General features: G+C 35.4%; 1 protein-coding gene across 5 annotated transcripts in view; it reads left to right on the top strand.

Moving 5' to 3' along the window:
• Positions 1-18,341: 18,341 nt before the first annotated feature.
• LOC131163833 (protein LNK2) overlaps positions 18,342-22,714 on the top strand; it is an 86,601-nt gene continuing 82,228 nt past the window's right edge. For 4 of the 5 annotated variants that reach the window (XM_058120620.1, XM_058120616.1, XM_058120619.1 and 1 more), the window contains exon 1: positions 18,348-18,797. In XM_058120620.1, coding sequence (XP_057976603.1) covers positions 18,774-18,797 — 24 coding nt within the window. In that variant the 5' untranslated portion in view covers positions 18,348-18,773. Of the gene's footprint in view, positions 18,798-22,714 lie in introns of all 5 variants that reach the window. The other variant, XM_058120615.1, reaches the window with a different exon arrangement.

The following is a 22,714-nucleotide window of genomic DNA, read 5'->3' as shown; positions in this document are numbered from 1 at the left end:
AGAATTCACATTTACTGAACTTGGCGTACAACTTCTTTTCTCGAAGTGTCTGCAAAACTTGCCTCGGGTGCGTCTCATGCTCCTCAAGGCTCCTCGAATAGACCAGTACATCATCAATAAATACAACAACAAACTGGTCTACGTATTGGTGAAAGACTCTGTTCATTAAGTTCATAAATACCGCAGGAGCATTCGTCAAACCAAACGGCATAACAAGAAACTCGTAATGACCGTACCTGGTCCTGAAGGCCATCTTCGAGACGTCTTCTGCTTTCACTTTCACTTGATGGTAGCCGGATCTGAGATCAATCTTTGAATACACTCGTGTACCTTGGAGCTAGTCAAACAAATCGTCGATACGGGGTAGAGGATACTTGTTCTTGATTGTCACTTTATTAATCTCCCTATAATCTATACACATCCTCATGGTCCCGTCTTTCTTTTTCACAAATAAAACTGGAGCTCCCCACAGAGATACACTGAGTTGTATGAAGCTTTTATCAAGAAGATCTTGCAACTGATTCTTTAACTCTGCTAACTCCGCTGGCGCCATCTGGTATCGTACTTTAGAAATCGGCGCTGTACCAGGAAATAGATCAATAGGGAAATCTACCTCACGATCGGGTGGCAAGCCTGGTAACTCGTCTGGAAAAACATCTGTAAAATTCTTTACTACAGGCGTGTTAGCAAGTTTCAATTCATTTTCTGACATCTCCTTTACAATAGCCACAAACCCCTGGCAACCACTCAGCAATAGTCTTCTGGTTTGAATAGCTTAAACTAGCTGAGGCTGGGATTGCACTCGTGACCTTACAAACTTGAATTCTGCTTCCCCCAGAGATCTGAATATCACTTCTCGTGCTCGGAAATCTATGCTGGCAAAATTAGCCGCTAGCCAACCCATGCCAAATATAACATCAAACTCGTGCATGTCTAGTACTATTAGATCAGTAGACAAAATCTTCCCTTGAATGTCGACTGGACAACCTCAGAGCACCCTACTACACCTCGCTGCTAGCCCGGTCGGTGTAGATACCAATAATTCAACATCTAACGATTGTGTTTCAACCCCACATAATTTAACACACCCCGAAGACACGAATGAGTGTGTAGCTCCTAAATCGAATAATGTAATAACTTTAAAATAAAACATAGTAACCATACCTGTCACCACGTTACTCGCCGTCTCTCCCTCACCCAGCGTCAGAGTAAACACCCTGGCTGGAGTCGTATTCCTCTGCTGGCCCCCACGTGGTGCCTGATAACCTCCCCGGGCTGCCTGATGTCCTCCCTAATAGGATTTGGGAGTTGGGACTGCATCTGGTGGGGTAGGATAGTCTCGCACCATATGCCCCGATCTACCACAGCGGTAGCACACCAAAACATCTGGTGGTGTAGGACAGTCTCGCACCATATGCCCTGATCTACCGCAGCGATAGCACACCACACCACCTACTCGACACTCCCCCCAATGCCTCCTACCACAAGTCTGATAGACCGGAGGACCCTACCCTATCTGCACCTCGCGTCCTCCCATCTCCTGCCTCCGTCCTCTGCTGTGATTTCCTTTCCTCCATTGCCCCGATCTATGACCCTGCTGAAAGCTGGTAGACGTAGATCGCTTCCTCTGTCCCTGCTCCTCTACATCAAGGCACTCACCAATCTCTGCCAAGGCCGCCCTGTCAACTAACTCAGCAAAGTCCTGGATCTGCACCACCACCACCTGCTTGAATATGCTCCATCTCAAACCTCTTTCAAACTTCCTGGCTTTCCTCACTTCATCAGGAACAATGTATGGCGTGAAACAAGAGAGCTCAATGAAACGCGCCGTATACTGCTGGACGGATAGCTGTCCCTGCTTCAGACTCAAGAACTCTTCTACCTTAGCCTCACTGACAGTAGCTGGAAAATACCTATTAAAGAACAATTCTTTAAACCGGTTCCATGTCATGGCTATAGGGGTCGCCCTCTGCTGCTCCAACAGTCTCACTACAGTCCACCACCTCTCGGCCTCTCTTGTCAGTCTATAGGTGGCAAAGAAGACCCTCTGTTCCTAAGTACACTGCAATACAGTCAAGATTTTCTCGATCTCCTGCATCCAGTTCTCAGCGGCTGCAAGATCAACTCCACCCGAGAACACCGGAGGATTCATCTTCGTAAATTTCCCTATAGTGCACCCATGACCTGTAGATGGACCACTCTGCTCCCTCGAGCTCCTAGCTATCTCAGCCATAACCTGCTGAGCCACGCTACGTAATACCGCGTCAGAGTCTGTCCCAGCTGCACCTGATGATCCTGCTCCATCACTGCCACTCACATGGGCACTATTTCCTTCTAGATCCATCCTGAAAAATAGCAGTTGCAACTCAATAATCCTATCCTCGTAATTTACCCTCCTATCCTCACCACTTATCTCAACATTTCTAGTTCATTTCTAATCCCCTGTCCTACATTCTAGGAACACAACCCGACAATAGCTTACTATGGTTTTCCTGAAATCGTCACCCCAAGAAAAACACAGAAACTACCATGAAAGTTCTGCTTCTAGGCTGTAGAACAAAGCCTCAAATCATTTCCTAAACTCTGGTATTGTTTCCACTGTATTCTAAAGTCTACAGAACCTAACAACCTAGGCTCTGATACCACACTGTAACGACCTGCTCAATTTCCACATACATTTTTTTTTTTAAATCAATATCACATATCTCATAAACAAGCTCAACCAATCATAATCCACCTGGACCCGTGGGTACCAGGGATACATCAGAACACAATCGGAAGCTTAAGCAGCAGGAAATATATATATACACAATATTGTAAATACAAAACATCCATCATTTTACCACAAATACCAGAGCCACTACAATCACCGTATTTCTATATATACATCTCAAAAATAAGACCTAGGGACATTTCCCCAAAAATCTAACTATTCCTACAAAACTTACCCTTCAAAAAGGGTAGATACATAGCACTAGTTCAGCGGGGCTTTTCCCACTCTCCTATCTGGGGCTCCTGAAAAGTTTTTGAATTTAGGGGTGAGACACCTCTCAGTAAGGGAAATAAACTAATACCAGTGTTTGGCAACATGAGTATTCTGTGTTCTACATATACCATACATAACATATTTTATCACTGTTTTGTCAAATTTTGGAAAACATATATACATGTCAAATCATGGCAGAGCATATTGCATTTTTATAATCATATCTCATCTCATAAAATAATAAGAACATAAAAACATTCCTGGTAGGTTAGCTGGTTGTTGTCATGTATTACCCCCACATGACTGGGTTGTGTGGCCCGAAGGTGGGACTTGACAATGGTTGGCCGACCACTGCCAAGTCAATCATATAGTCTGTAAGTCCGATGGGTCAGCCAGACCTAGTCCGTACATTAGGGGCGATCACACACTTCTTAAAACCACATCGACCATCCAATCTCACACTACTCCGTACAACGGCATTAACATAGATATCATGATCACGAAGACCATGGACACATAACTACGGTACCGTGCAAGTGCTAGCCTAGACCAAGCCAACTAGGTCCTGATACTATATAACAAATGTTAAAACTGTGATACATGGATATCTCATATCGTTAATTAACAGATTAATCAAATCATATTGCGTATATACATATATCATGAAAATCATCAGCCCGTACGCCGGTATTACACATTTTATCATAGCACGGCCCGTACGCCGGCAATCACATCATAGCACAGCTTGTACGTTGACAAATCACAACATAGCACGGCCCATACCCCGGCAAACCACATCATAGTACAACCTGTACGCTAGCAAATCACAACATAGCACGACTTGTACGTTGGCAACCACATATATAAAATCTCTGCCCATACGCCGGTTTTTCCATTATAAAACCCATATCATAATCTCATCCCAGAAAACAGTATTTCACAACATTTATACTCATGCCACACTGAACTGATTTTCCGCATATTCAACATATCGTTATTTCAACAGTATTTTCCGAAAAACATAAATCATAGATTCATATAAACATATTTATTTTTAAGAAATCAGATGCTATACATATATACATACATTTTATCAAAAGGACTAGCTTAGTTTATCCCCTTACCTGACTATAGAGAAAGCCCTCAAAACAATCTAATCTAACTCTCTTAGGATTTCCTGACCAATACCCTGAAAATGAAAACTCCTAGTATTAAAGTTCAGTATTTCCGTACGTACAACATTTTCTATAACTACCAAAAAGTCAAATTTGGCTTAAAAAGCCTTACCTCAACTTAGAGATGATTTCCAACTAGCTTTCACCAACAATCCGCTTCGGCAGATTTGCAGAGAACTTCGCTAGAAGCATCGTGGTGGCTACGGATTGTCAATCCGACGTAAATTTGGCCCGAAATTGAAAAGAGAGAGAGAGAGAGAGAGAGAGAGAGAGAGAGAGAGAGAGAGAGAGAGAGAGAGAGAGAGAGAGAGAACAGAAGGGGAGAGAGAGAGAGGGAAAAAGTAGCTTCGTTTGTAAGTTAAAAATCTGGATTTTTCTATTTATAGACAGGGGACTTCGTCGACGAGCCACATCATTCGTCGACGAATCCTTCATTAATTTTGTCGACGAAATTCAGTCCTCGTCGTCGAAATTTAGTCGGCTCAAAACCCCCCTCTCGGTATTTCTTCATTAATGAATCCTTGTATTGATCGACGAATTTTATTAAGCCTTCGTCAATGATTACAGGGGATTCGTCGATGAAGCCCTGATGGACCCTTTTTTGTTTTTCCTTCCAAAATGCAATGTCGTCGACGAACGCGAAGTCGACTGTCTCCTTCTGTTTTCGGTTTCCATTTCACTTCCTTTTATTATTTAAATCTTATTATTATTCGGGTCGTTACAGCCTAGGTTTCCTGAAATGTTTGAATTCTAGGGGTGAGATACCTCTCAGTAAGTGGGAGAGATTAGCATCAGTTTGTGGTACATGAATTTTATTGTGTTATAAACATATACTGTACATACTTAATTGTAGCATAATTTACTGTAGCTGATAAGTTAGGAAAAATTTGTTCTATATAAGTCTAAAGAAATCGTATTTCAACATAAGCATGTTGTGTCATAATAAATTTTTGTATGCATATAAATCATCTACTATATCTATAAAATACTGAAATTAATCGTCTGTTATATTTGTATAATACTGAAATTAATTGTCTGTTATATCTGTATAATATTGAAATTAATGGTTTGCTATATCTGTATAATACTGAAATTAATCATCTGTTATATCTATATAATACTAAAATTAATCGTCTGTTATAACTATATAATATTGAAATTCTCCCCTAGATGGATAGCTAACTGATATCATGTATTACCTCCACATGATTGGGTTGTGGAGCCCGCAGGTGGGACCTAGCAATGGTTGGTCTACCATGTTAAACCAAAACTGACTCGTCTATAAGTATGATTGGCCTACCTAGCCTGGTCCGGACTGCCAGGGGGGCACACTACTACACTAAGCTCAATCGACTATCCATTCACCAACACTCTAAGACGTGTGGTGGCACTAATATGAACTCATAGCTACCGTATCATGCTTTGAAACTAAACTAAGTCATCCAGGTTTTACTATAATATGGTAAATTTCATAAATAACTGTAATATAACTGTTTCATGGTTCTGTGTAAAATTTGTCATAATAATGTTTCTAAATAAACTGTTATAAATATATCTAGTCACGGCATTTGGGCCGACTGCAATATCACGACATCTGGGCCGGTTGAATTATCGCAATATACTGAAAAAATAATCATAAGTTCCATACTGTTTATAGATTTTCTAAAAATTCGTTATAAAAACATGTTTGTTCTGTGTAACTATAAAATAATTTGACATGCTAATATCTGCAATAAAGTATTTATACTCATGCCATACAAGTGAGTGTTATTCTATAATATGTTAACTGTTTGGGAAGATTATATTTTCTAAAAAATAACAATAAATTAAATCTGTTTCCAGGGTTTTCTCAGTTCAAACTTCAGATTTTCCAAAAACTTACATTCATTCATATATACAACTTATGAATCAAATACTATATTTTAAACGGTAAACTTCCTGAAAATACCTGACATAATCTATGAAAGTCAAGGTGTTATCCCAAGAGGGGGTGAATTGGGTTTGTAAAAATTCTTTTAAGTGCTATTACAAATTTTCAATCTTTTGTAAACTTAAACAAACACACAAGAATGACTTAATTTTAAATCAACCACAATCCAAACACAAGCCAAATACCAATCACAAACCAAACAATGATCAATCAACCAATTACAATACTTAACCAAATTGTGAAAGCTTACAGCACTTTCTTATTTTAGCATTTTGCCAAATTTCAGTTTGTAGCCTTGTATGAATGAATTTTTAAGTGCTCCTTTTAATCAAGATTTTTGCAAGCGGTTAATCAATGTACTCCTTATAAGGTTTCTGCAAAAGATTAACCAAACGTACTTTCTTAAATTAAAAGGTCTTCTCAATCTCAGTTTTTTAGCAAACCTGCACTTTCAACCACAATTTGTATATGCTGAAATTTAAATAGAAAATGATAGAAAGTGAGACCGAGATTTTTTATGAGGTTCAACTTATCCCCAGCCTACGTCCTCGCCTTAGGCAAGACCACCTAAGGTTTCCACTAACTCATTCCTTTGCGGGCGGAACAAACCGATTACAACCCTCATTTAGGGTGGAGCCCCCTCTCCAAGCGATACCCCACGCTCGATTACAATGATCCAATCACCTGAACTGTTAAGAAACAAGAAACAAGAAACAAATTTCTTTTGTACAACGAATGCTCTCAGATAAATCTGGTTAGTACAATTGAAATCACTATATACTTCAAAACTTAATATCAAAAGAAATAGAGTTGAAGCTCAAGAATAATATCACCGGAATACTTCTCTACATGGAAATTCGTATTTCAGATTGTAGAGCTCAGAAAAGAATGATCAACACTTCAGAATTTCAATAATTCTCAGTTTGCAAGAGTGAGCAAGAGAGAGCTTTGAGAGAACTAGAGAGTCTTCAGCTTGAGAGCAAATTTTCAATTGCTTGGTGTATGTTTGATTCATGAAAACATGTATTTATAGGCTCAAAAAGGTTAATTTGTGTTGCCCAAGTTTACTTGGAGCATTTCCTAAGTTTTTACAAAATTTGGGGCACAAGAAACTAAATTTTAAATTTTAAATTTTTTTAAAAATATAGCCATTAACAGTGTTTAGGTGCCTGAAGTCTCGGGGTCAGTTGCCTGAAGTTCTTTAAAATTAAAATTTTTAAACTGAAAATAGTGTCAAGCGCCTGAGGTGACAAGGGTTAGTCCCCTGAGGGTACACTGCCTCTTTAGAAATTTATCAAGAAATTCTTCAGGTGCCTGAACTTATTCTTCTGTCGCCTGGGGAAAATCTTTAGGTGCGCGAGCTTACACTTCAGTTGCCTGAACAGACAAATTTTCTATTTTTCAGGTTATTTTTCAAAAACACTTGGCTCTCTTGCTTTGTTACTTTATGAAAACATTTTCCAAGGTTTTTAAAACAAGGTTTCTAAGTCCAAGACAAACCCTAATAAGCTTCAAAATATTTTCACATGATATTCAATATGAAGTACTTACATAATTCATCCTAAAGCCTTAAGCACTCTAAGTTTTGAAGTCTTCATATGAGTTTTTGCTTTGAGTCCTCTAAGACTTTGAGCTTGAGTCAACTTTAGGTTCCCCAATGCTTTGAATCATTTTGGTCCACTTAAGCTTCCTTTGGATCACTTTGGAGATGATTGTGACTTTGTGGTCCTTGGTGATCTTTGAACTTGCATTTCCTTTGATATTTTGAACTTTGTCATTTAAGCATTCCTAAAACATCATCACTTAACAACACATGTTAAATCAACCTTCATTTGTTATCAAAACGAGATTTAGCCTACTGCTACACCTGATACAACCAGGGCACTCACCTTTCTCAACAAGCCCTCGGGCGAAGAGTTTGCCTCGCCCAAACGTAACATGTTTTACTAGCATAAATAATGATACTAGCATAATACATTATTTTGTTTGCTATTATTCTGCATTTCTCAACTATTCATGTTTTCATCTTTTACATTTCATTTCATTTCACTTTACGTGACTCTTTCTCATTTTACATTGTTCACATTTCATATTTTATTTCCGTTTCATTCATTTCCATTTTTATTGCATTTCATGACATACCCAACATCTTTCAGTTGTTTTACCCAACATTTGTCAGCTGTTTTACTCAGCATTTTTCAGCTATTTTACCCAATATTTTTCAACTGTTTTACCCAACATTTTTCAGTTGTTTTACCCAACATCTTTTAGTTGTTTTACCTAACATCTTTCAGCTCTTTTACCCAATATTTTTCAGTTATTTTACCTAACATCTTTCAACTGTTTTACCCAACATTTTTTAGTTGTTTTACATGGTTGCATTAACACTCACATGCAACATACTTCATATAACATTTTCATACTCAGTTCATTTCCAATATATCCTGCATCTTATACATATAACATATTTTCACACAAAATTCTTATTTACTCATGCCACACTATTTAACAGTAAAATCTATATATATATATATATATAATCCACCTGTAAAATAAGCCAACCTACATTAACATTTATATGCTAAAAATATACCTTTCATTTCTTACATAATTATCTTAAAAATATCTTTCACTTTCGTCAGTTCAATTTCACATATATGTATCTAATAAAACATAGCTCTAAGCTCAGAAATCATAATTTAAACAGTTGACATTTTTAAACCCAAACAAAAACATGTACATGTAAATTCATAACATATTTTATTTTTCAATTAATCTATAAAAATCTAGTTCAATATATATATATATATATATATATATATATATATATTCCCCCTTACTTGGTTTTTTAAACTACGCCAACAAGGACCCCGGAAAGTTACCTGTGGTGCTTACCCGAGCCCTGAATAAAAAATCCTAGTTCTATTAAATCAACCATAAATAAAATATTATTTAAATATTTCCTAGACCCATAAATTCCAAATAAATAATTTTATCCTCAAATATAATCAATTTACTTAATTCCCTAAATCTCACTCTTACTTTGGAGTGAGGCCTAAGAAACCCAAATTGGAAATTTACTCCAACCAAAATGACGACAATTGCGACTAGGACCTCGTGGTAGTGCTCGATCGTTGATTTAGCGGTAGATTTAAAAAGAAATTGAGAAAATAGGGAAAAAGTTACCTTACCCTAGGAATGGTGCCTACGCGCTCCGACGAAAAATTTACTTTGGTATAAATGTCGGTGACGGAGTTAGGAATTCAACGGTACCTTCCGTTTCCCGATCAACCGAATATCCGTCAAGAAATGAGGAGAGAGAAGCACGAAGGAGAGACGCTGGGGGGGTGCAGCTCCTTCTCAGCTTATTTTTTTTAAAAATTTCTTCTTCCTTCTTCCTTCTTCCTGAAGCTGAAGTTAGCTTTATATATATTCTTATATTATAATATAATATATTATATTATATAATTTAAATAATAATAATAATTTAATTAATTTGATTTTTAAAATTTTATTTATTTATTTATTTGTATTTATTTTTATTTTTTTTGGGATCGCTACATCTGCTCCTCCAGGAGTCTCAAAGCAGACCACCAACGCTCAGTCTCACCTGTCAGTCTGAAAGTGGCATACAAAACTCTCTATTCATCAGTGCAGTGCAGCACTGTCAATATTTTCTCAATCTTTTGGACCCAATTCTCAGTCACGAACGGGTCGGCTCCTCCTGAGAATGACAGGGGATTCATATGAGTAAAATGACTGATCGAACAACCTTGATCCACTGCTGGGCAATCCTGATCCTTAGAATTTCATGTTATTTTTGCCATTACTTGCTAGGAAACACTACATAGTACTGCATCAAATCACCGCTGCCCATACTAAAAGGCTCTGCCCCATTACTCCCACCAACATTCGTATTATCATTCCCAGGGTCCATCCTAAAAATAGAACAACATAATCTTAGAATCCTAACTTCATAACATGACTAATACATTAATCTAATTAAGAACCTCATATAACCCATTAACCTAACGTCCTTATTCTCAATTTAAGATTCAATCCTACAATTTAGAAACAAAACCTGAAGATAGTTTATCATGATTTTCTTGAAATCGTCATTCGAGGAAAAACACAAAAAAACCACCACGAAGGTCCTACCTCCAGACTGCGGAACAAAACCTTAAATTTTCATCTTAACTTCCAACCTTGATTCACTAAAATCTTGATCTACTCATTTCCTGTCTTCTTCAAGATCTATTCCTATACTCTGGTATTGTTTTCCGCAGTACACTAAAGTCTACAGAACCTAACAACCTAGGCTTTGATACCACAATGTAACACCTTGAAAATTCTGGCTATATATTTGTTTTTCCATTTTACTTAATAAACTTTGATACCACAAATTGTAAACAAAGTTAACCCGGACCTAAAGTGGGGTACCAGGGATATACCTATTCATAAATACATATCAACTGTGCAGTGGAAAATATGGTATACCTGAACCTTATACACAATACCAGAGTCCTACTAACGTCATAGTTATGCATATACATCCCCTAAAAATCCATAGAAATATTCTAGGGACTCACACAAAATCCCCCTTCTAACTCAAACACTTACCCTGCAGCTAGGGTGGTACTAAAACCTCCTTTATCTTGAAGCTCGCTCTGCTCGTGTGTCTGGGTTTCCTGAAATGTTTGAATTCTGGGGTGAGACACCTCTCAATAAGTGGGATAAATTAGCATCAGTGTGTGGCACATGAGTTTTATTGTGTTATAAACATATAATGTACATAATTAACTGTAGCAAAATTTGCTATAGCTGGTAAGTCAGGAAAAATCTATTATGTATAAGTTTGAAGAAATTGTATTTCAACATAAACATGTTGTGTCGTAATAAATTTTTGTATGCATATAAATCATTTGCTATATCTGTATAATACTGAAATTAATCATCTGCTATATTTGTATAATACTGAAATTAATCGTTTGCTAAATCTATATAATGCTGAAAGTCTCCCCTAGATGGATAGCTAGTTGATATCATGTATTATTCCCACATGATTGGGTTGTGCAGCCCATATGGGAGACCTAACAATGGTTGACCTACCATGCTAAGCCAAAATTGACTCGTCTGTAAGTACGATTGGCCTGCCTAGCTTAGTTCGGACTGCTAGGGGAGCACACTACTACACTGGGTTCAATCGACTATCCATTCACCAACACTCTATCTGAGGCGTATGGTGGCACTAATCTGAACTGATAGTTGCGGTACCGTGCTTTGAAACTAAACTAAGCTATTCGGGTTCTGCTATCCTATAGTACATTTCATAAATAACTATAATATAATTGTTTCATGGTTCTATGTAAAATCTATCATAATAATGTTTCTAAATAAACTATTATAAATATATGTAGCCACGACATCTGGGCCGACTGAAATATCACGACATCTGGGACGATTGAAATATCACATAATTTGGGTCGGCTGAATTATCACGACATTTGGGTTGGCTGAATTATCATGACATCTTTACCGGTTGAATTATCACAATATACTGAAAATATCATAAGTTCTGTACTGTTTATAGATTTTCTAAAAATTCGTTATAAAAACATGTTTGTTTTGTGTAACCATAAAATAATTTGACATGCTAGTATCTGCAATAAAGTATTTATACTCATGCCATATGTAATAACTCAGATAATTATTGGAATTAAATAATAAAGAAAAGAGAAGGGAAAAGAATTTTAAGGGGGGATATTACAGGGCCTCGTCGACGAGAATTTACTGAGAGGTTGTTTTTCAGGGCCTGAAATTCGTTGACGAGGGCACCGTCTTCATCGACGAACCGCCTTTATGGACTCATCGACGAGGTGACGTGGCTGGTCGACAAGGCCACGTGAACAACATTTATATAGCCCTAAATTAGATTTCCTATGAAAATTTCATTTCACGAGATTTTTTTTCTCTCTCCAAAATGTATTCTCTCACTTCTCTCTAAATTTCTGGCTTTGATTCTCCCTAGTTTGACAATCAGAAGCTACCACGATGATCCTGGGGAGATTCTCTACAACTTAATTAGAGCAAAAATTTAATTTGAGCAGTTTGGGAATCATTCCAAAATTAGGATAAGTAGATTTTTAGATATTTTCAGTATTACTAGTATTATTTAAGGCCAAATTTTGTGTACTATGAGAATATACCGGTGTTTTGTCTAATAAATTTGGGGTGTCATATTTTCAGGAATAGGGTGTTTTGGGCCCTATAGTTATAGGTGAGGACCCTAGCAAGTATCTGTTCGGGAACTCAGGTAAATTATGATTTAAGAGATTTATGAATATGCAATTTCTGGAATTATGGGTGTGTTGATTTACTGGAGAATATGTGTATATAAATGCAGGTTTTTGAGGCTGATACACAGAGTGTGCGAGAGTGGAGGCCAGCCTCACAGTCGGATAGGAAGGGGAAATATGTTATACTAGGGATTTTAGAAAGTATATCAGAAGATTATGTATATATATATGTATCAGCTTATTATTCAATTTTCCATAATATTATTATTATTATTATAGTAAGAGTTACATATTTTAGAGCATGAGAATCTAATTGCTTAATTGTGTGACATGAGTTCATAACAGTTTAGTAAAGTATCAATACAATTTTACAAATATCATGCTTTACAATATATTGCAAAAGATATCCATATGCAGTTTCCAAAAAATATAGTTTAGAGTATTTTTCGGAATGCCATGACTACAAAACCATAACTTAGATAGTGCGTGGATATTGTCTACCGTGCCAAGAGAGATTGCAGTCTCTTTAGAAAGCTGGGTTGAGGTGGCTGATTTGATGAGGTAAAGTAGTATCGTGCCCAGAGAGACTGTAGTGAGCCAGATTATTGATTGGTAGAGATTCAGATTGACTTACCTAGTAGACCAACCAGAGTTAAGTCCCGCTTACGGGCCGCACAACCCCGTCACGAGGGGTTATATCATGACATTCAGTTCTCTGGGTATTATCACAGTTTCTATATATATATATATATATATATATATATATATATATATATATATATATATATATATAGATTTACAGTGCAGCAACAATTTTATTATATTATTAGAATTATGTGTAACTAGAAAACTCAGATATACAGTTGTATTTTAAACTATAATAAATGTAATCTCTATAGTATACTAGACTATCGTTTTTACAATTCAGTATTATATCAGTATGTGAAACGTGTAACTCAGTTGCCACACACTAGTGATAACATATATTCTCTTACTGAGCATCGTCTCATCCTAGTGACTTAACATTTTTCAGGTGATCCAGTTAGGCGAGCAAATAAGGCTCGTAGGTAGAGAGGTTCTTGCGCTGCTTTTTTTGAAGGGTGAGTGTTTCCTGAGTGTTGGTTGTTTGGGTAGATTCTAGGGTTTTTGATGATGTCACTGAGTACTCTGTGATGTATATTTTGGGACTTTTAGATTTCTGGTATTATAAATATTGTTTATAGTTTTACGTTTACGGCTGCCTAAAAATGTAATGTGAACAGAGTTTTCTCAATGCTCCCTTGGGGACTGAGATGTTTTTAGCAGATAATACAGGGAGATTTGTTATATTTGTTTAAGTGGAGAAAAAATGGCGTGAAAAATTAGGTCGTTACACCATACAAGTGAGGGTTATTCTATAATATGTTGACTATTTGGGAAGATTATATTTTCTGAAAAATAACAATAAGTTTGTTTCTAGGATTTTGTTAGTTCAAACTTCAGATTTCCCAAAAACTTACATTAATTCATATATACAACTTTTGAATCAAATACTATATTTTAAACAGTAAACTTTCTGAAAATACCTGACATAGACCCTTACCTATTTTTGGAACTATGCTTGTAGGGAATCCAATACTATGCCTGCGCGCCCGCACAAAGCCTATCTCCATAAACCCTAATTCAATCAACTTAACTCCAGAATAACAACCATTCAACATACCTAGGCCCACATATTACCAATAACTAACTAAACTTTTAAAAATAACCTCCTTACTTTGGTTTTGGAGTGGTGCTTGAAATGTCCGATTCACAAAAGTACTCTGGTTAAACTGCAGAGAATCACCACTGGGATCCTGAAATCACGTTTATCAACTGATTCGGGCTTAAATCAGGCGAGAAATCGAGGAGGGAAGGAGGGAGAGCCGCAACCCTAAAAGAGAGAAAGAGAGATATTTGATTTCCTTTTAAAAAAATGAGCTGCAGGACCTATTTTATTAAGCACTGCCAGACAAAACCGTCGATGGTTTTCCTGAAATTGTCGACAGTTTGGGTTTTAACAAAACCTTTTCATCATTTTACCCTTAACCGTGCTGCATTAATTACAAAACCGTCGATAGTTTCTTGCTCCCCCACCAAACCGTCGACAATTGGGTCTATACCAAACCAAATTTCTTATTTTCCTTTGTTTTTCTTAATATTCCTATTTTCCGAATCTCTACATGGCCAACCTGGAATGACTAAACAACAAAAATTGCATGTGCATTGCCATAATATTAGGCTTCTTGAATGTTTTTTTATCTTTTTAAGTATAGAAATTGAATCTTGCTTAATTATTTTTTACTCTAGTTTCGTAAGGTCAATATAAGTTTTGTTTTAGGGATTTTAATTTTAAGGGTTTTCAATCTCAATCGAATACATACAAGGGTAGACCTCACATCCAATTTTGGTTTTTTCTCTTAGGGATATCCGTGGCAATTTCATAATACATATGTCAAAAAATTTAATTATTTTTTATTTATATAGTCCCGTGATTAGTGTGTTTGCACATACATTTATTTTATTTTCATTCAGCTGACATTGTTTTTTTGATGCATCAAAATACTTATTGTTATAAAGTTTTGTACTTGATTTCACTTCCTCGCTATTGTTAATAAAATCAATTTCGATATTCCATGAGCCACTAAATAGTGTTGCCCAATGTCTCCTGTACAAACTAATTAATCATTTCTAATGAGGTAGATATATAGTTGTATTTATACACTGTAATTTTTGGAAATAGTAATAGGTCAAATCATACTTATGATATATTAATTATTTTTAACATTGCTTTATTCATATTATATATTTGTATTATATATATATTTGCTTAGAAAATAATAAGTGTAATTCTTTAAACTTGAGGGACAGGAAGTAAAGGCATGCATGAGAGTAGGGGTGTGCAATTGGTTGGTTCGATCAATTCAGCCAATTAACGAAATTAATTAATTTTTTTTGATTTACTCCACCACATAATCGAACCAACCGAATTGAGCTTTTGAACCAAATCGTACCTGATCGAACTGAATTGTCGGACAATTTGATTAACCGAATTTAATCGAATAAAATTAAATTAAATATAGAAAAAAATATGAATGTATAATTTGTATGCCGAAATGGGAATGGCCGAATAGAACATTGGAAGTTTAGAACCTTAGCTTAAAATCATATAATTTAATAATTTATATTTAATTATTAATTAATTAAAATTTGGGTAATTAGGTTAATTGAATTACATTTTCCTCATAACCGAACCAAAAACCAAACACCCGAATTTACCTCATTCTAATACCGAACTGAACCAAACTACAAATTAACCAAACTGAATCGATCGAATTCAGTCGGTTAATTCGGTTAAAACCGAATTATGCTTACCCCTACATGAGAGAAAGAAGCTTGAACCTATTTAAGCAACCTATTCATAATTGACCCCTAAATTACCCATTAATAGTTAGGAAAAATAAACTTTTTTAGTTTTGAAATTTCAAAATCAAAATTTTAAGTAAGGGAAGTACATTAGTGTATACAAATCAAGAGTAATTTTTTTTTATTTTAAAAAATTTGTTTATAATAAAATGTTTTATAAAATTGACAAACAGTTTACTCACACAATTATTTTTTGAGAATTAAAGATAAATTTTAAAAATAGAGTAAAAGTGATCATTTTATAATTTATCTACATGTAGTGAGTAGCATTTGAAAGTTTGTAATTTAATTTTTGATTACGATAAAATTAAAAAATTACATTAAATTTCGTATAAATATATACAAATCTAAATTCATACTCCCAATATTATCTCAGAGAGTATGAAATATGAATTTCAAGTTTTGGGTCCAAACTTGTGTAGATTCATAAAAGAAAACTTAATACAAATTTTTTATACACTTCTTTAAAAAGTGAGTAAAATTGAATTTAACTAAATTTATTAGCGTTAATAAACAATTTGAGTTGAGCTCAAATTTATATATAATTTAATTCTTTTTTGTGTCTAATTCATGATATAATTTCGTATAGAATTTTAATTTTTTAGTAAACACATGCATTGAGATTTTGTGAATGTAGTTTTTTAAATGTGCGAGAAAAGAAATAGTCATGCATGAGAGGAATTAGAGACAGTGTTTTTTTTTTACAAAATTGGGGTTATAAAAAAATGAGATTTCATAAAAGGAATGTCCACAAAACATAATACAAGTTGAGTCCGTAAAAGATTTTAATTTATTTTTTCTGAATGTTCAATTCTCGAACACTAAAAATGGGACAAAGCCAAATTAGTGAATAAAATTTTAATTTTTACACATGATTAATATTTGATATTTTTAATTTTTTAATTATATTATAAATGTTTATTTGTAATAATATCTAATATTAAGAGAAAGCATAATGAAAAATAAACTTCAATTTGATTTTTCTTATTTTTCTTTCAAACAAGATCATTGATTTAAATGGATTTTTAAATTTATGTTTTTTTGAAACAAGCAAATACATAAGAGAGACATGAAATTATTATCCTTTCAAATTATATTGACAATCCGCAAACCATAAAATATTAAAAAATTAAAATAATATTTAAATTACGCTGTATTTTTCATCACATATATCACTCCAAATGCTAATAAAAATTAAAAAATTTTATGAAAAAATTCAAAAAATACTCACAAAAATAAGAAAATTTCAAAAAATCATAGAGATTCATAAGATTTTTAAATACTATATGTATATATATATATATAAAATTTAAAAATTCCAAAATATAAAAAATCTAGAAGAATAAAAAATATCATAAGTAATGAAGAGATTAAAAATTAATAAAAATTATATTTTTCACCATAAAAATTTAGAAAATTCTTAATTTTCATAAAAAATGTATACAATTTTAAACTCTCTAACAATTTAGAAATTTTATATCATTTCCATATTTAATTAAGATTCAAGAAAATCCATAAAATATTATGAAAGTAAAAAAATCTCGTAAAATATAGTAAATTCTAATTTTCTCCACAAAATCTACAAATATCATAGAATTTCAGAAAATATCATAAAATTCATATAAGATGAAAAATAATATAGAACTTAGGAAATTTTAAAAATTACACAAAGGTTTGTAAAATTTTAAAATTATTATAAAATAATCAATTTCAAATTTTTTTAAAAATTACATTTTGAAAATTGCGTAAAAATGCGAAGATAAAATTTCAATTAGAAAAGCACATAAAGATTCAAAAAATTCCAAAAAGACTCATAATGTTCTAATAGGATTTTTAAATGATCAAAATTTCTATATTATAATATAATAATCAACCAAATTCAAAACACTTTTAAAAATGTCTCAATCGATTTTACTTTTTTATTTATTTCCCTTTATCTAAGTGAAGTCCCTCTCCAATTGAATTATTAACTTTTCAAGAAAAACTAAAAAAAAATTCATGCAATCAAAAGAGAAAATTATTTAATTGTCAAAATTGTCTTCCAATCCCTTAGAATATCGGAAAGCAAAAGAAAAATAAATTGAGAGTGAGATATAATATATAAAATTATAAAGATAAATTAATTTCGTTCTCTTACCAAACACAAAGTCAAAACCTAAAACTTTATATAAATATAAAATTAAGACCAAAAATCTATGTTCTTCCCCCAAACACAGCCTCACAAATTATTTACATTTTATTTTTGGCACAGCAGGGCATTAGGTAAATGCAAGTTGAAAATAATCTTAGGAGGTTTTCTTACCCGGACCGGAAAGAGGCGGTCCACAGGTGGGACGCGAGCATGCGGGGCGGGTCGGTCCACTCCCGGCCCACGAAAGCGACATCCAGAGCGACGCCTACCACGAATCACTCAGGCGCAGTGGGCGCACCCACATATCCAAATCCCGGCCCCATATAAAATGAAATCCAAATGAACCCCAAATCCAACTCAGATTCATATTAAATTGGATCCCAGCCAATCACATCCCTGCATTAGATCGCTCTCTCCTGGCCACTACTTCAGATACGCACCCTTCTGGCCTTCTCACGTGTCGCCAGAATTCCCATCCAATTCTCACCCCGGGACTTATCACTTCTCCCACGTGACCTCACGTGACCCCCACCTGCTCTCCCCTCCCCTCCCCTCCGCTCCGGAAAGTCTCTGTTTGCTGTGTGCTCTGCGCAGAACGCCTCTCTCTCGCCATCTCTTTTGGTTTTCTCTCTCTTGTTTTTGATTCTCTCTGGGCTGCTCGTTTTCTACGTTGATGATTCTCGAGCTGATCGTGTCTTGCGCGTATCGTTTGTGAATCCGGCGATGTTCGAAAAGGGCTGCAATCGACGGAGAAGGATATCTAAGAGACTACACAGAATAGGAGTGGAGATCGCGCGCTGTGGTTTCGGAGATGTTTGATTGGAACGACGAAGAGGTACGCGAGTTTATCCTTTTTTTTTTAAATAAGATTTCTTCTTTTGAGTTTTTGGAGCTCCGTTTGGACGTTGAGAAAAATAGTGGAAGGAACAGCACGTTATTTGGATTTTTTGGCATAATTTGAGGATTATTTTCATTAGAATCAGAGTAGGTGACGGTATGTGGTTCGAATTTCTTTTATTCTCTTTCCCCCTGTTTCTTAGCCACGAGGCAAGGGGGTAGCGTGATTACTGTTCAATGTAGTATGTGGACGAAATGTGGGAGGGGATGTGGATTGACTGGCATCAATGACGGAGTTAGGACCTTTGATCAGTGGAGTCGTGGACACAATACTATGTACCTTTAGATGTTATAGGGCATGATGCTTTTTAAACAAGAATTAAACCATTTTTTCAATTACGTAGATTTTTAAACATGGGATTTCACATTTATTTAATTGTATTATGAGAAATCAAGAGACAGGACGATCTCTGTTTATTTTACCATAAATAACACAGGAATGTTAGATCAATTTATCTAGATTTGAATAATTATATCAAGTAAATAATAAAATCCCAGTGCGGTCATTATAAGACAAAATGGATACATTGTATAAATTGTTCTCAACGAATTTCAATGTTATTAAATACATCTCTTCGAGTATATGTAACTAAACAATTGTTCATCCAATTTCTCGTATGATTATGCTTGAAGTGAAGAAAATTATACTAGGAATGACACAAAAATCACTGAGTCTTTTCTCAAATGAAAACCCTTCCTCCCCTGTCTCAATATTTTCTTAGGTGCGTTGCCTCTCTTTTAAATCAATTAAGCTGTTCTAGTTTTGAGGTTAGTCAGCCGATAACATTAGTTCAAATGGGGCAAATATATAAAAGGTCTTTACAGTTTTTAAATGTATAATTTTTGCAATTTATTTTGTATTTTTTTTCCGGAGTTAAATGGGGGCAAATATATAAAAGGTCTTAACAGTTTTTAAATATATAATTTTTGCAATTTATTTTGTTTTTTTTTCCGATTGGGGTTGGGGGGGGGGGGGGGGTGGGGGGGGTGGACGTGTGTCAAATTCCCACGCTCAAACATACTTGGCTCTTTCTATGACTTGAATATTGTTATTGATGAACATTTGTATTGGTTGTTTAAGAATCAAATGCGTTTTGAGTTTTTGCGACTCAGTGAGTGCTTTTTAAGAAATTTAAACTGAGCATATCTTTGTAAAATTGATGTATGGCAGTTTTTTAGTAATCCCCTGTTTCTTGATGAGTAGGTTAAGTAAGTGACGATTTGGGGGTAAATGGGTAATGAATTATGCACAAAGACTTTACTGGTGTTCAAACGCTTTGTGATGTTGGATGGCTCCAGATAAAGGGAAACTGGAGTATTCTGGACTTGGTCATTATAGAATATCCTTGGAGAGGATGGAATTCCCTGCACCTTAGCTTCTTTTGAGTGGCACATGTTTCATGCTGTCTCCATGAGTGGCATTTGGGTGCAGTTCAGAATCTTATAAAACTATATAAAAAAAAGGAAAATAAGAAAGGGAGAGAGTCAACTCTAAGTTCATTGAGGACCCTTTAAAGGTGATTCGAGGTCACCATTTGAACTTCGCACAGACTCATTACGAAAAGAAATGGCTGAAAGAGTACCTTGGGATCTTGTGTGATGACCCAAAATTTTAATGTAACTTTCATTTGCATTTGAATAAAAGTACGAAAAACTTAGATTCAAGTTCCCAAAAATAAAAATGAATTGGGTATTGTATCTTATTGGAATGATGAATTATCTTTGGAAAAACATAGAATATGAAGACATTTATAGTCCTTGCTCCTGAGTTTCTTACAACACTGAAAGGAGATTCATCATAGAGGGTATTCACATCAGGGGAGAAGAGAAGGAGCTGGGTCAGCTTGCAGGAGATTAGTATTTTGGTCTGTTGGAGGAGGAGGACAGGACCTCCTTATGAGAATTCGGATAGTAAAATGGTTCAACTTTTGAATGGGCTTGATGAGGTTATTTTGAGGGAAGAGATTAGCCGGAGGCAGAAAACTTGTTTAAACTGGGTTACAAGAGTGTTTTGCAATACTATGCTTTTCCATGGTCTCGTTAATGGTTTTGCTAGCAGCAAAAGATTCAGTAATGAATTGGAGGTTGAGTGAGATCAGGTAGTTAAAAATCAAGTGGTTATCACTTGTTGCTGAAAAAGAAATTTATAAGAGGATTGTGGAAACTTTTTAAAATCATGGAAGCATTGGAACCTTACCTTTCTTCCCCTTCAAACCTAATTCTTATTGATTCTAACTTGGTACTAGAGCCTTGACCCAGTTGAGAACACTTGAAAAGTCATCAGGGAGAAGAAGGACTACCAGAGCCTCCCCATTTGGGCTGACATCAGGGTGTCAAAAAACTGCATTGCTTGACTAACCTTGTTTTATAAGAATATGGTGATGTTTTCATGGTTATCTTAGATCATCTTGCATAGTTTCTGAAAATTTTCCTTATTTCTATGAAGAAGCGGTTTGTCACAGATCTGATTTTCAGAGCTTTTGGTCTGTTTTTTGCTGCTTCAATTTGCATATGAATGGTGTTCCAGAACCTTCTCATCATCTTCAATGTCACTTTATTAAGGTTTTATGGGCATTTAGCCAGTTTGTTTCCAGTTATATGGGTGAACCAAGGACTATTCTGCCATTTTTTTTGTTGATTTTTTAGTCGACGATCACAGTTGAGACTTGGGTGTCCCCATGAATGCATTAACAGGTTCTGAGTCTTCATGCCCACGCCAGTGTTGCTGCTTCTGAGGGTTGCACTCATGTCAGATTGGCATTGACAATTTGACTCTCCACGCTATCTAAATCTGATTTAACCACAGACTAAGTTGATGACACTCACAAACCAGCAAAATTTTGTGCGATTGCAGTTCTGTCACTAAAGCAGCGGCTATTCGTGGGTTATTCTTACCCTGGAAATACCATAAAATGACATATATCTGCTGTATGCCCTTTTTTCTTGCATATTTGATGCTACACCAACAATTGTAGGCGAATTACTTATGGAGGCTGACCAGTGCGCAAATCATCTGTTGGGTCCCTTTATTCTTTAAGTATCATGAGATGTGTTGGTTGCCAACCAGGTTTACCATCTTGCCTCAAATCACAGCTGTTGCAAGCAGCATGCACTGTTCTGGATTGTTGTGCTCCAGCAGGACCAACTTGTTTCCTCTTACTGAAATCTCTTCACACACTGTTCATCACTGACAAATGAGCTGTAAGCTCATCAAAAGAGATGGATTTTTGAGTTTTGCGTTGCAAACACAAACAGTTGACAGTCCAAAGAATTTTGAAGTCCATTCCGTGTTCTTGCGATGAGTTTGGAGTCTGGGACTACAACAGCTGCGGAGCTGCCAGGTTTTTTTGCAAGATATTCTTCAGTGGTCAAAGCCCCTTTTGTCCGATTTTTCAGATTGTTTCTCAGAAGATCAAGCTTGGACTCTGTAGATTGATGTAAAAGGATTTCTTTGGTTGGCTAAACCTCTTTGAAGTCTTCAAACCCAGGACTTGCACCCTGGCACTTGGAGAAAGAGTAGCTTTGATGCAAGAGAGCAAAAACTGATAATCTTTCAACTACTTGATGTACGTTGAAATTGGAACTTGGTTATCCTGCTCAGTAATTGTATTAGGAGGATGAGGAACAGATCTGTCAACATTCAAAAGGCTAGATCTCAAAGCAGCTAGCAGTTTTTTGAATCAAGCTTGATTGCAGCCTGATTTTATGGCATTCATGGCAATGAATGCTGAAAAGTGATTGCAGAGGGACTGGGGTTGGATGAAGCCATTTAGAATTATCCAGTGACTAGAAATAGATGAAAAAATGTTTCAAGGAGCGAAAAAATAAGATCAATAGAAAGGGAATGAACATTGG

This window comes from Malania oleifera, chromosome 9 (assembly GCF_029873635.1).
Source record: "Malania oleifera isolate guangnan ecotype guangnan chromosome 9, ASM2987363v1, whole genome shotgun sequence".
NCBI classification, from domain to species: Eukaryota; Viridiplantae; Streptophyta; class Magnoliopsida; order Santalales; family Ximeniaceae; genus Malania; species Malania oleifera.
Note: the sequence above shows the minus strand (reverse complement) of the source record. Positions and strands in the feature narration are given on the sequence as shown.